This window comes from Durio zibethinus, chromosome 8, assembly GCF_047325235.1.
Source record: "Durio zibethinus cultivar Kanyao isolate XHJ-2024 chromosome 8, ASM4732523v1, whole genome shotgun sequence".
In the NCBI taxonomy this organism is placed as follows: Eukaryota; Viridiplantae; Streptophyta; class Magnoliopsida; order Malvales; family Malvaceae; genus Durio; species Durio zibethinus.
Window position 1 is genome coordinate 22,884,864 of NC_143169.1, and position 15,271 is coordinate 22,900,134.

General features: G+C 33.6%; 3 protein-coding genes across 3 annotated transcripts; 2 read left to right on the forward strand and 1 right to left on the reverse strand.

The window, feature by feature from the left end:
• Positions 1 to 1,798: 1,798 nt before the first annotated feature.
• On the forward strand, positions 1,799 to 5,109 carry LOC111279026 (sm-like protein LSM1B). The gene is made up of 5 exons (XM_022865891.1): positions 1,799 to 2,399; positions 3,110 to 3,178; positions 3,895 to 4,010; positions 4,103 to 4,165; positions 4,814 to 5,109. The coding sequence occupies exons 1-5, from the start codon at positions 2,339 to 2,341 to the stop codon at positions 4,889 to 4,891; spliced, it is 387 nt and encodes a 128-aa protein (XP_022721626.1). The 5' UTR covers positions 1,799 to 2,338; the 3' UTR covers positions 4,892 to 5,109.
• A 796-nt stretch (positions 5,110 to 5,905) lies between these two features.
• LOC111279025 (uncharacterized) lies at positions 5,906 to 9,711 on the forward strand. Its single transcript, XM_022865890.2, has 5 exons — positions 5,906 to 6,213; positions 6,735 to 7,653; positions 8,335 to 8,430; positions 8,685 to 8,821; positions 9,208 to 9,711. Exons 1-5 carry the CDS (start codon positions 6,005 to 6,007, stop codon positions 9,380 to 9,382), a joined length of 1,536 nt encoding a protein of 511 aa, XP_022721625.2. The 5' UTR covers positions 5,906 to 6,004; the 3' UTR covers positions 9,383 to 9,711.
• An 817-nt stretch (positions 9,712 to 10,528) lies between these two features.
• Positions 10,529 to 13,331, reverse strand: LOC111279024 (exocyst complex component EXO70A1-like). The gene has a single exon (XM_022865888.2). The coding sequence runs from the start codon at positions 12,767 to 12,769 to the stop codon at positions 10,907 to 10,909; it is 1,863 nt and encodes a 620-aa protein (XP_022721623.2). The 5' UTR covers positions 12,770 to 13,331; the 3' UTR covers positions 10,529 to 10,906.
• Positions 13,332 to 15,271: the final 1,940 nt, after the last annotated feature.

Genomic DNA, 15,271 nt, shown 5'->3' on the forward strand with positions numbered 1-15,271 from the left:
AAATTTAATAAAAATATTAAATATGTTTCATATTTTACGTATATAACATATTTTATGTTTTACATATATTTAATATGAGATAAACACAACTAAAAAAAATCAATTGCTTTAAAAATTATTTCATGCATGCATGCATTGACATGTATTTTCACGTTTATATAGAAGATACGGGAGAATGGATATTTCTTATATATTGAACTTATACAGAGTATAAAATGTGTACAAATCATGCTATATATACATAGAATAATAGTAATTGCTAATGTTAAATCAATGCTGCTAACACAGAATCTTTGTTGAAATTTGATTGATATTTTTCGTGATTTTTGTGTCTGATTGATTCTTTGATGTAGCCTTAACAATTGAACAAAATCTGTTGATTGAAAGATTTAATTTGACTTCGACACAATTATTAGTTGATTTTCCTTGATACGCCCCCGCAAGATAGGTGTGCCATCAACAACACCTATCTTGGATCGAAAAGAAGCAAGTCGTGTTATTAGGACAGGTAGTCCTTGGAGGAGATGTGAGATACTCTTACTACCTTTATTAACACGATCTCGAACAAAATGATAATCAATGGCAAAGTGTTTCATCTTGGAGTGAAACATTGGATTAACACAAACATAGGTAGCTCCAATATTGTCACAATGAACAGTAAGTGTTTTTGTGAGATGGATGCCTAACTCAACAAGTAAAGATTGCACCCAAGCTAGTTCTGATATGATGGTAGCGATTGCACGATACTCTGCTTCGGTAGAGGAGCGAGCCACTCAATATGTCCAAGGATTCAAAAACTTGAATAGCTTCCTTCATTTATTCAAGACAGAAATTTCAGAGTAAATCTATGTGGTGGCTCAAAATTACGGGACAAAAAAAACGTGTATGATTCAGACAGCAATCTCTGTGTAATTGGGCATACCAATTAATTAAAATATTAATCCAGTCTTGTGTGTAAAATGAGCAAGAACATGATAAATGTGAAGGGAAATATGATATCTTGCAAATAAATTATGTAAAATTAAAACTTTACGGTGAATTAATGATTGCTTTCATGCTTTTTTAACAGCCCTGAATTCCAAGGTAGATTACTCCTCATTCAAAAAATTTCAACTTATTAACATTTATTGATATGAATAATAAAGAATTTAATTTTTTTTAAATAAGAATTTGATTTCGAATTTTATAAATAAAAAAATAAATTTAATTTTTTTTATAAAATTTAATCTGATTTAATTTTAAATTAATCTAAATCTAAAATAATTATAAAATATCGAAATATCTCACATCAAAAAAGAAATCTCAATTTTAATTTCTATCGTAATCTTTCAAATATTTAACCTTTTCAAAGAAAAAACTCAGAGGATGTCATTTCTCCAGAACATCTAAAAAGAATCATAAGGAAACATCCACCATTTCTTCATTGACTGCACGTACAAGCAATGAGCTTCATCCACGTAACCAAGTCCATGGTTAGTTCCCCTCATCTACTCACTTCCACACTTCTTTTAGGATAGATTTGTTAAATAAAAAAAATACAGAAAAATCTAAATTTAATATTTATTTTTATTTTAAAAAATTTAATATTACAAATCAGCAATAAATTATAATAAAAATTTAACTTCATTCTTAAAATTTAAAAAGTTATAATATAATATTTAAATTATAAATTTATTAATTAATATAATAATTAAAAAGTTATTTATTCACTCATATATTAATTTTTAAAATTAAATTAATAATAAATATAATATAATTAATAAATTCATAATTTAAAAATAAACTCTCTTCTGATTCCATCACAAACCAAAAATAAAATGCAAATAGAAATGAAACCCCAACAACAAAATCTACTAAAATAATTCCACCATGTTAAAGGCCACGCCCTAATTCCCTATTCATTTTGTCCCTCTTTTTCTAATTTTCCCGCATTTTCTCGGGTTTTCTTTTTTCTCTCTCTTTCTTCCGGCTAGATTGGATCTGATTGCTCTTATGTTATGTTTCTCCAACCCCACTTAGACCCTTGGAACCTGTACAGGAAAAGAAACCCCAATTTTTAACTTCCCAGGGTTTTCAAGTTAAGGTTTTTCGGATCTAGCAGTATTGGAATTTAGGGAGTTTCTTTGGGTTTTTGGGTAATTCGTGATATTGGCGTATCTGGGTTGCTTTTGTTTTCCTTGAAGGGGTTTATATTGTTATTTTTATTCATTTTTCTGGAGGTCAGGGTTAGATTAAAAAGGGAGAAATTTGATTAGCAAATGCCATATTTGGATAATTGGTATTTGAAAGGTGTATTTTTTTCGGCAAATTTTTTGGAGAGACCGAAAAAAGTTTATCTATGTCTTGGGCAGGCCCTGAAGATATCCACCTTTCTACTTCTCTTGCCAGTTACCTTGACAGTATGCTCTTTCTCCCTTTTGTTTATTTCTGTTAAATTTATGGTGTCGTGGGACTAATATTTGGCTGCAAAAGTCTTTTTTTTTTTTTGGCATTGGCTGTGGAGCCCTTTTTTGTAGTGAGAGTAATTGTTGCTGTCATATGTTTATATGCTGAAGGGTTGTTAAACTTTTTGTTATATGCTTAAACTCATGTAATATTCTTCTTAATTTAATTGTTTATGGTGGAAGACTTTGCAGTCAACTTTGGAATTTGGATGTTGTTTTATGATGTCTTTAGGACGACCAGTGTATTAGTTAATAATCAGCAAATAGCTGGGGAAAGTTATCAGTTAGAAGTTGATTTGATTCTGTAAAGCGTTAAGTAGGATTTGAAGATGGATAAGTTTTCGGGATTTCACGTTGAAGAAAATAAAAAAACTTTCAATATTCGAGGATTTGCCTGTTGCATGATTATTGATAATCTTTTTGGTAGACAATGTCTAAATTTCGATATGCTTATGAATGCAATGAATCTTGGTCATATTCATGCTTAATTGGTCTTTTCTTTTGGAGCTTTCTGATATTGTTACGAGGTTTTTGAATGTTACATGGCATATCTTTATTTTAATTCACTTTCTGCACAGAATTTAGATGTAATATTATATTCAAATGTATGAGCACTATTTTATGTTTCCACTTGTTGACGTCTTGCTCTTCTGTATATGATGCAGAAAAACTTTTAGTGCTGCTACGAGATGGTAGAAAGCTCATGGGAACTTTACGTTCTTTTGACCAATTTGGTACTGATTTCTTCTTCTTACCTAACTGATGTAAGGTATTTTATAAATAACACACTTAGGCTAGATAGAGGCAGATTTAGGACTTACAAGTAACAATAAAACTTGAAAACTTTGTTGATTTACGAACATAAACAATTTGAAAATTAGGAAGGGGAAAACAAAGGGAATTTAGGTGAACTATGAAAACTGAAATCAAGGAAGAAAATGAATTCCAAAAACACCCTTAAGATTAGGGAATATCACACATTCAACACTCAAACTTAATTAATTTCTCTTCTCATAGCACTACTGGACACAAAAATCTCCCTAACATATAGGTAGTCAAGGATTAGGCAGCCTACTATAGTCATAATTAAATGAAGCAAGTAGATAATGGCTTAGGCAGCCTTGTTATGGACAAGATTAGAAGATAGCCAGCTTCTTCATAATGTCATAGTATGATGGATAGAGCTTTTATTAAGTGGCAGCAAGCATCTTACTGATGATCAGCCAACATCCCCCTTAAGTGGTAGAGGTTTAACTTAAGTGACAGCATGTGAATTCCAGGTAGCCAAGCAAGTTCAGCTTTAGAATCTTTCCATATTATAACATTTGCATTGCTGTCCTTGCCCCTCCTCCTATAGACTTTACCAGGTTTCCATCTTGCATCACTAACTCTTCTTGGATCACATGTTAACATTTTGTTCTGGGTTCTGAAACTCTTAAATTTGTCTCAGCCAATGCTGTTCTTGAGGGTGCTTGTGAAAGAGTTATTGTTGGTGGTCTTTATTGCGACATCCCTTTAGGTCTATATGTAATCCGTGGGGAGAATGTTGTCTTGATTGGCGAGCTGGTATGACTTAGCTAAGTTATCTTGTTCCATGTGCCTTTGCTTTGTTTTGTAATCCCATTCTGTTGTCCTATAATTTGCATTTCATGTGTTAGGACTTGGAGAGAGAGGAACTTCCTCCACATATGACTCGTGTATCAGCAGCAGAAATTAGAAGGGTAAGTCTTTAAATCATTTTCTTGTATGAATTATGTGTTTCCATTAGCAATGATAAAACAATTTCTCTGAGACACATTTGGCTCACTAAACGCCCCTCAGCTCTTCTTCTCTTTTGTGCATCTTAAATTTCTATTTGGACATCCATCACTTTTTCAAGTGCTGCCATGTAGAATAACTGGAGAGTAAAACATTGGTAATATTTGAACTCAAAGAAATCCAGATTCTTAGATGCTTGTAACTTTTAAGCATTTTCATGGATCTTGAAAAAGAGGATGGTGGAGATAATGATGATGTGATGAATGATTTTGTTGTTTATTAGTATGGCTCAAATGGAGAGCTTAACCAGGTGTTTCTTGTGATTCTGTCCTTATATTCTGATGTTTGTAATGAGGAAGAGTAAATTAAGGAGATTCTAACTATTCATAATAGTAAAACAAAAAAAAAAAAAACTTTTCTAGCTTAGAGAAGCTACGTTGTTTAGAGATAAAAACATTCTGTTTTTACAAAAACTAGTTCATTGCATGCATATGTGTTATGAACTATTTTATGTTCTGGAGTGATTGGTAGTCTATAATTTCCTATTGAAGATGCCTGTCCTGTTATTGGATTTTGAGTTTCCTTAACAAGTAGCATTGTACCCTATGCAGGCACAGAAAGCAGAAAGGGAGGCAACAGATCTCAAAGGTACAATGAGGAAAAGAATGGAGTTCCTTGATTTGGACTAACTCATGTTTCCTGCATCCTGTTTTAGCTATCCGCAAGTTTTATGGCGGTTGTTGGTGTAGGAGATGGGTAGGCTACAAAATGCTCCATCTCTCTTTGTTTCTATCATTTCCCTCTCAACATTAAATTCTTGTAACATTTGCAAACAATGTATTTGACAAAGCTTAGCCGCGATTTGCCGGTCCTCTAATTTAGTTTTCGCAGTAACAGATTTCACTTATGGGAAGTCTCCAAGTTATCTTGAATTCTCGAATGTAATTGCTTTGCACAGCAATAAACATTCATCTCTTGACATTGATGCTAGACAGGGGAGTGTGTTTAAAACGAAAACAGAGAACTCAAAGAAAAAAAAAATCCACCAAATGGAATTCAACAGAAGGTGAAGTCAAGGCTCAAACCAGAATCATACAGCCGAAAGTCACAAACTTTTAAAATGTATGGTGGATCTTTAAAAAAGAGGAAAAAAAACAGCTAGAGGCTCCTGATGAATTCTGTATTTTCTGGGGGCGGGGGTGCCCATCAGGAGCCTAGATACAAACTCCGTATTTAAAGGAAGACAAGGTTCACGTGAAGAATTTTGTGAAAGTTTTAGGGGCATTCAAAATTTTAGTGTAGTGATATTGTAGGATAGGTGCAGACATTCTAGGAAATGCATTGATCCCAAGGGTACTCCATACCAAATAATCATATACACAAATATAGGAATTTTGAATTCTTGTACATTTGCCATCAGTTTTATTTATTGACAAAACCGGGCAGTGGGTATAGATAAACCCACCGCATTCACTTCACGTTGCTCCTATTCCAAATCTCACTCTTTAATTATCATTAAGCATTAATCTAGGCGCCACTCAAGGTAAGCCAGAATGAATAGTCTAATCTTACGTTAAAGCGTAAATCCAGATGTCATATATCTAATGGTCAGGATTCTATTGTCTTCAGCTTTGCCAGTTTCCACTGTACATTTCTCTCATTCTTCTTGATATAAAATCTGAGTTTCACAGTTTAAAGGCTTTAGTTCTCTGAGGAGAAAGAAGAATTTCCTTCCACTCTGCAAATCAGCAGATCCAACCAAAATCTCCCTCTTTTTTTGTCCAACCGAGCTTTGGTTGGCAATGCTGAAGCATCAAAATTCTCTTTTCCTTCTCTCCCTTTTATGTTTCTGCTTTGTTTTCATCAGTGATGCTTCAGTTCATGAGTACAATGGAGAGAAATTCGTCAGTAAAGGCAACGCATTCGTCGTCCATGGCGGCAGCGAAGGCATTTATTCTTCTTTTCCTGACCCCCACAATGTAACTGCCATTGGTGGTGACTCTTACGTCCGGTAATTTTTTCACTTTCCCATTTCTTTTTCTCATTACAATTACCATGTTGTAAGTATTTTCTGATTTTAGCTTTTAGATCTCTTTATTTTGTTCTTGGGTTTAGTGGGGTTTTGTTTTAATTGTGTGGGATTTGAGATCTGTTGGGATCTGATACTGAATTAGAATTGCGTTGCAAGACAAACTTGACTAGAAACAGAACTAAAAAAATTCAAAGATTATGTCTTTTACGTGAAACGAAAACAAAAGATCAAAATTCTTTTTGTACCCAAAGAACGAGAGATCAAATTTTACTCAAAATTAAGATTCTTGCTGATTTTTCTTTAATTAAGTCAGTGGTCGGGTCTGATCAATGTAAACATAGTATTAACTGGAGAAACTAAAAAAAATGTTTTCCAAGTATGGATTTCAATGTGTAATTCACTTATATTTAGATGTTTGAAGACCAGTGAGCATTGAAGGTGTTTCTCTCTTCTCTTTTTTTTTTTCTTAATGCTTGAATTTGTGGGTAATATTGAACCAGTTTTGAGAAGATTACATTCCATAGACCCAAAGAATTTGCAAACTTTAGCTCGCGGTCGATCCAAGCAATTGTTTTTGAAGTGGAAGATAGAAAGCACATTGGGGGTTCAGCTTATGGGGGTCAAAGAGCTGTTTGTTGCACAGCAGATCTTGCAAAACTGGGTGTTTGTTCGGAAGGAGAAGTTATTCATCGACCTTCCACACAGAATCCTGGCTGGCCTAAAGTGTTTGGCGTCTCGTTTAATGGAGATGATGAGGATGCAACATTGCCATCAAAGTCTATAAAGATTACTAAAACTGGGATGTACAACTTGTACTTCATTCACTGTGATTTAAATCTTAAAGATTTGATTGTAGAGGGGAAAACTGTATGGAAAAATCCTACTGGCTATCTACCCGGTAGAATGGCTCCGCTGATGAATTTTTACAGTTTCATGTCCCTTGCTTTTGTGATCCTTGGAATCTTTTGGTTCTCGCAGTATGCAAGATTTTGGAGAGAGGTTCTTCCTTTGCAAAACTGTGTAACATTAGTGATAACGCTTGGCATGCTTGAGATGGCTCTTTGGTATTTTGATTATGCTGAATTCAATGAGAGTGGAATCAGGCCCGTTGGGATCACCATATGGGCAGTCACCTTCGGTACTATTAAACGTACAATTGCACGGATTATTATTTTGCTGGTTTCCATGGGATATGGTGTTGTGAGACCTACCCTTGGTGGGCTTACTTCAAAGGTAACCATGCTTGGAGCAACTTTCTTTCTGGCATCCGAAGTTCTTGAGTTGGTAGAAAATGTTGGTGCAGTGAGTGATCTTTCTGGAAAGGCAAGACTATTTTTGGTTCTTCCTGGTGCAATCTTAGATGCCTTCTTCATTCTTTGGATATTTAGTTCTCTCTCTGCAACTTTAACTAAACTTCAGGTATTTTTTTTTTTACATTGTCAGTAATGTCGAGTTAATAGCAATATTCATATTTTCCTTGGCAATCATGTTTAAGAGTGAATTCTTTAGATCTTCTATGATAAATATGCCCATGTTTCACTCTTTGCAAGTGGATTATACAAGTGATGATTGATATTGAAAGCATTTGAACGTATGATTTTTTAGAATCCTCAAAAAAAATAGGAGAGTAGATCCTTATAAGTTCCTTCATGTTGTAATAACAGGTACTTTAACAGCCTCCAGCAAAAATATTTATCATAATTAAATAGAAAGAAGCATTGAAGTTTCTGATAGGATCTTAAACAAAAAAAACCATCCCTTGCCTATTGCCACATTTCCTGCACTAAAGTCCAGGTGCATGGATTTATTTCTATTCATGAAAATAATTGAAGGTGTAATGAAGAAGGTAATAATAAGCATGGTTCCTAGATAATATTTGCTGCTTGATCTGTGATCTAACACATGCTTATGCATGCATTTGATATTGAGTTTATCTCTTTCTAACACCCGGCAATTAGATCTTTTGAAATTCTTTAATTCAAGTGTAGCAACAGTATATCACACCATCTTTTATTGTTTGTTTTGTTATTAAAAGTAATGACAATTGCACTTTAAGTAAAACATTGCTTTGCAATTTTTTCTCACTAATTGGTGCAACAGGCTAGAAGGATGACGGTCAAGCTTGACATATACAGGAAGTTCACAAACGCATTGGCAGTAGCTGTGATTGTGTCTGTGGGTTGGATATGCTACGAGGTAGTCAAATCCATTATCTTCAATGCTTTCTTTTGGCTGCTTTATCCATAGAGTTAAGTTCAGCATATAATTTACAAAAAAGTAAAGAACATGCTAGCAATTTAATTGTGCAGTCTTGCATCTTACAATAGGAAATATGAGATGGAGTAATCAGAAACCGCAATCTATAGTGTGAGGAAAATGTAAAACATTTTAGAAATGGCATTGTTGTCAAACATCTTGCATCTTACAACTTTGTAACTCTGAAATTTCAGCTTTATTTCAAGTCAAATGATGTTTACAATGAGCATTGGCAGAATGCATGGATCATCCCAGCCTTTTGGCAAGTCTTATCTTTCTCTCTTCTATGTGTCATCTGTGTTCTTTGGGCGCCCTCTCAGAATTCAATGCGGTAAAGATCTAGCTTCTTGAGCTCTTAAGCTTCTCTTTTTTGCCATTCCTTTTCTGATATAGTTCATTTATATACTTTATGGCCATTAAAAAATATATATATATATAGAAGGAAAAAATTTCAGGCCCCCAATTGTTTAATAAATTTACTGATTATATATCAAGGTAAATCCTAAGAACTTGAGAGGCCTATGTATGCTAGATTACTTATGTGTTAATCAATTTTAAGCTAGTTTCTGTGTTACTGAGTTTAAAGACCTTTACCTCTGTTTTACAGTGGCTCATATTGATGTTCTAGCTTTCTTAGTTTTCGTATGCAGCTCAGTTGACTTATTTCAATGTCTTTGCAACTTCTTTCCCACTTTTTGGTTGTTCTGATCTCAATAGGTATGCTTACTCTGAAGAAGCTTATGAAAATTTGCACAAAGATGACACTACTTTGACACTCATAAAATCCTCTTCAACACCTTCAAAAGATTTTAGAACTGCACCACAAGGTGGACCAGTGCAGGGTAGTAATGGAGCATCAAATGGTGATTTGGAAGAAGACAAGACAGAGTGATCTAAAAACCCCTGTTGTGAATCTGGGATGCTTAGAACTCGGTTCAACAATTCTGTTTCACTTAATTTGAGGCCTAGTTATTCTTGTAACGACGATCCAGTTTTTCTTTGAAACATAATGATATCAGGGTGGCAATCGTTACAGCCAAAAGTCAGCTGTTGAGCTTTTTCTTCGCCTTTTTTTCTTGTACCACAAAGGTCATATTGTTTCTTTGTATTTGTTAAATTAGTCATTAAATTGTTCACCAGTTAAGTTGTTACCAAGAGAACAGACAATCCGTGCTATGTCCTTTTTTGATAATAATATAGTTTGTGACGTGTTATTTGCCAGCCTCTTTTTTTCTCTTTTTTAGACCTGTAAATTCGAAAATTCTATCTTGTTTGTTTCGAATCAAAAATATGTAAAATACAAAAAATTTCTGTGTTAAATTTATTTTGATATATTAAATATAATACATTATTTATTTTTATTAAATTTATATATAATTTTTGTTAAAATTTTAAGTCGTATCGTTTTTGTTTTTTGTCATAATATAATGTTTAAAATTATCATATTTATTTATTTTATTTTATGAAACTGGTACCATCTAGCAATACTAGAGAAAATCCAATAATAAGAAGTCAATCTTTTTACCCTGTCTAGACAGAAAAGAAGAGAACGATGGACATCTTAGTCAAGTTACATGCTCTACCAGTTAAGACGGCATTAAATTCTCTTTCTTGATTGTTATGGCCATTGTTTTCTGAAACTGTAACATGGCTTTCTTTTCCTTTCTTTGAGAAATTGTGGATTCCCTGGATGAATTGCATCGGTCTATTGTCCAATAATGGAGCTTTTGAGAGTCACCAAATTAGTTTTTTAGATTTCCTGATTTAAATGTTACAGAATGCTGAAACCTGAAAGTGAAAGGTATACGATTATACCGAGTCTTGCCTTAAATATATGAGAATCAAGTTGAATATTAGAAAGGCAACCAAAGAAGTTGACCTGACAGGCCAAATTCCATGTTCCAGCAGCATCACATTTTAATATCAATGCCTACGATACTCACCTTTCTGAGAATGCATAATTCTAATGCAATCATCAATCATTTATGCAAACCTAAAATGGGGTTACTGCAATAAATGCTAAGAGGGAAGATAGAGGTGGAAAAAAGGCTTCTTCATATCATTAATAATAGTGAAAGCAAACACATACAAAATTACAAATTACAGATACAGCAATAACCATATGAACAAATGGAACAAAATCTAGAATGTGGTGACAAAACCAACTTATTAATGCTTACAGTGCGGAAAGCATTCAGTTCTGGAACCTGGCTGGTCTGGAAAGCTAACACCTGATCTTGTTGCTTCCTCAACCGTGGAAATAATTCAATCAGCCATTTTTAAACAAATTGGAGAGCTCAGGGAAGCGCCAGATTCACCAGCACCATATCGCCCAAATACAAGCCCCACAAAAAATTGTAAAAATGTCTCCTAGTTTCTACCATGGCAAAACTCATCTCAGCTCACATCAACTCCTTCACTGAGATCTTCTCCTCAAGTGCTGGGACACAGGGTATCCGTCAAAGAAATCCAACACAGCAGTTTCCAAGTCTTCAACTGAATACTTGATGTAATTCTCTGGGTACTTTCCACTCTCTATATGGCTCTTGAACCGCCCAAGAAACGACCTATAAGCTGGGATCAACTTCTCGGACATAGAAATCCTTAGTTCCTCCCTAAGCTGAGCATCAGGTATCAACCATGTTGCTTGAGTCCTATGAACCTCATCGAACATAGCATTGAAAGTCTTAAACCTTTCCCTCAATGCAATCTTTGACACCCCAGAAGAAAAACTACCATTGACATGCAATCCTTCAGCTCTCAAACAATATAAAACACTCACCCAGGTAGCTCTTTGATAACCAGTCGCCGCCTGCCTAAACTTTCCAGTCAACTTCTTCAAATAATCATCCCCAATCATTTCCCTCAACTCGGGTGACCCTTTAACCTTCTGAACAATATAATGAACGTTATTCATTATAGACAAATGCGCCAAAGATGCATCTCTATAATGCTTAGACTTCCCAGCCAAATTGAATTGCAAAACCACAATAATCCAAATCAAATGCAAAGCTAAAGGAGTTTTCCCTTCCAACTCAGCAAACTCCATATCTGGGGTCGATGGATCCCCGGAATACCTCGAACCCGTCGATGGTTTCGAAATTATAAGCCCAATCAAAGTCGGTTTATAATCTGATATCAAACTGATATAGTTCATAACATACCTAGTCAAAGGATGGATCGTCCCACCAGGGACAGGCACAATAGAGGGCTCTCTTAAAACTGCGTTTTCGAATTCGGACAAAATCCCTCGTGCGGCCTCAGCTAACCTGGACAAAATCTCGGCAGCCTGAACTCGAATGGAATCAGATGATTTGGAATCGAAAACCGCCTCAATATCAGGCAATAAATTCATCAAAGCATCATGTAAATCAAGTGTCTTAAAAAGCTTTTCAGGAGATCTCCTACTTATACTTATGGCTTCCGCGAAGTTAAATAACTGAATTGCAGGCCCTTTAACTGTTTCCACAAAACACACGTCATCAATATCCGTTCCGACACACTCAAAGATTTGCTCACAAAGTTTCTTCTCGCTCGCAAAGAGAATCCTGACGCAAACTCTCGCGGCTCGAATCCAACGCCGAAATTTACTCTCCAAATCTTCCCATTCAAGCCTTTGGATTTCTCCGATGCTGAGCTTCTCTATTCCGAGTTTCCTAAAACTCGAGTCAACGGCGGATTTCCTGATGCTACCGTACACTTGAATACACTCCCGTAAGTAACCGGACGAGATCATCCTCGTCGCAATCGCTTGTAAATCGGAAATAGCTTCGGCAGGCATCAGATCCACTTCTCGGACACTGCTCGTAGATCGGTGACTCGAACTATCCGAAGAGTTACAGTGCTGAAGCTGAAGGAGATTGTTGCTACTGCTATTATCGTTGCTTAAGCTGTCGTCTTCTTCGAGCTCGTGATTAGAAGGAGTTGATGTTGAAGACGACGTCCTATCGAAGAAGAAACCGGTTTCTAAAGCGGAGGTGTGAGTAATGAGGATGTTGCGGAACTCGTCTTCCAGACGAGCCATGGCGATCTGGATTGTGGTGTTGGCTTTTGACTGACCACCGGCGGCGTTATTGGAAGAGGTTGAGATTGATGCGTTCGATAAGGACCGTTGGATTTCATCGACGGCTCGGAGGTAAAGATCTGCTTCTTGACGATCCGTTTCGAAAATCATTCTATCACTTGCTTCCTCCGATGCTGCTGAATCCCACCGTAAGATTATTTTCTCCGCCAATTCGTAGCCGTTACTATCCTTATTACTATTCTCCGGCGGCTCCATAACTAACTTTCAGGAACCAAATAAACTACAGAATTTGCAAAAAGAAAAAAAAAAGTATCCTTTTTTGGAATCTTGGAAAAAGGTTTAGGAAAAGTAAAAGAATGAACTTGTAATTTAGTTTTTTGTTCTTTGAAAGAATACAGTAAAGGTAGTGGCTTTGGTGGCAGATAAGGCAGCGCATACGGCGGTGGTCATGGTGGGACGTGGCGGAGGAAGGGACAGGAGAGTTACTAACGAAATAAAGTGAGTGTTATTGTAGGGCAGCTGATGAGATTTTTGTCTGGACGTGAATTTTAGAGAGAGAAGTGGGTCCCGTTTGTGGAATTTTTTGAAGGATTCTTATTGTTGAAATTTGACACTTCGTCTTTTTTTTTCTTTGCTTGTTTATTTTCTCACCTAGAAAAAATTTTATCTACATCCGTCGCCGATTAGGTCTTTTGCGCCGCGAATTTTGGTCCTTCTGCCTTTTTCTAGAATTTTATTGGACTTCGCTTCCTTCTGCTTGCCTTTTTTCCTCTCTTTTCACTCATTTCTACACTACTTTCCCTTTTTAACTAAAAAAGAAAACAAAAGAAAAAGAAAAGGAAAGGAAAAGATTTAATTTTGTTGGATAAATAAATAAAAAAAGAAGATATTTTAGAATTTTGGGTGGGTCACCCTCACACTATAACACGATGGTCCCAATTTGATTGCTGGCCTTCTTTTCTAATGGGTCCAAAGGCCCATCTTCATTCCCTGCACGATTGGGTAGGCTTGTTCGGTTTCCCGTCCGTAAATCTAATAATTTAAAAGAATAATGTGACACGAAAATATTATAAAAAATAAAATATTACATAATTTTAAATTTTAACAAAAATTATGTATTTGATAAATATAAAAAAATGTATTTATATTTTTATATTTATATAAATTACTATACATAATTTTCATATACAATATAATATGAGTGTACAAATTATTATATCTATTCATATTTTTTTAAAATTTTTTATAATATCTAAATTTAAAGCTACAATTTCTTTTTTTTACTACTAATTAAAGGAATTAAAATTAATGAACATATAATTTAATTTATTGATTCATATAATTATTTTTAAAGATGATATATAACATATTTAAATTTTATATTTTAACAATTATAATATTTTCTCACGTTTTAAATTCCGATAATTTTTATTAAAAAATGAGATTAATGAAATTTTTTTAACAAAAACGGCTATCGTCACATTCACAATCATAGGGTCCAGTTATGCTACTTACCATCTGAGCATAATCGTCAAGTTCAGACTAATATTAATGACCCTCTCATGATCAGCTTTGCTATGCTAAGTGGATAATTAGTTCATAATTAAATCAAGTTAACTAATCTCTACTGCCAAATGAGGCGGACATTCATGTGCCTGCATGCTTCTTTGCACGCACAATTTCCGATTTCAGTAAACCTAAAATTAATATACTAATAATTACTAATTATTATTATAATTTTTTAGAGGAGAGATGGTTGGTTTTCTAATTCAGGAGTTGCACGAGTGGCTGCACTCTGTTCAAAAACTGAACTTTTTTTTTTTTTTTTTACTTTTGCTGATTTTTTATTTTTAATTCGGTTAGAGAGAATTCTTATTTTTGTTTTGAAATTTTATCGGAAGATATTTGATTTTAATGTTTAGTTTTAGATAATTTAATTTTTAAAAAAGTGATAGATTTTTAATTATATTCAAAGTTTAAAAATAAAAAACTTATCTCTCATTATGATATTCTAAAATTTTAGAAAAAAAGTTACATTATTTTTAAATTTGATTTGAATAAAAAATTATGAAATAATTGTTATTATTTTAAAAAATGTCTGAAAGTAATTAAAAATTAGTTGTACGTTTTTGCTATTAAAAAAAAATTATATTGTAATTAATGGTGTTTGATATGAAAAATACTTTAAATAATTTTGTTCAATTTTTTTTAGATTATTTAAGATATTTTCTAACTAAAAATATCTTAAATAATTGAAAAAAAATCTAATAATCCTAAAATTAAGCACTAAATAAAAAGAATCGAACCTACGTTCTTAAAATTAATATTTATATATTCTAACCGACTAAACTACTTTAATTTTTTTATATTTTATTTAAGATGTTTTTCAACTAAAAATGTCTTAAATAATTTTCACTATTTTTTTATTGATCATATTTAAAAAATAATAATAATAAAATAAAATATCCTTTTTTGCTATTAAATACATCATTTGTCGTTTGAGTATTTATTGTTAATAACAATTGATAAAAAGTTGTTATCATATATGTCAAAAAAATTATGATAATTATTTAAAAATTAATATATGTGGATTCTCCGAATTAAACGATTAAATTTGAATACGAAATACTTTAAAAATGAAAAAAAAATTTGAATTTTGTACTTTTTCAAATATCATATTTTTTTCCTCTTGAATCTAAAATTCTATGAACCAAACGTTCTAATGATAATCATCTTCTGCTGTTTTGTTAAAACATT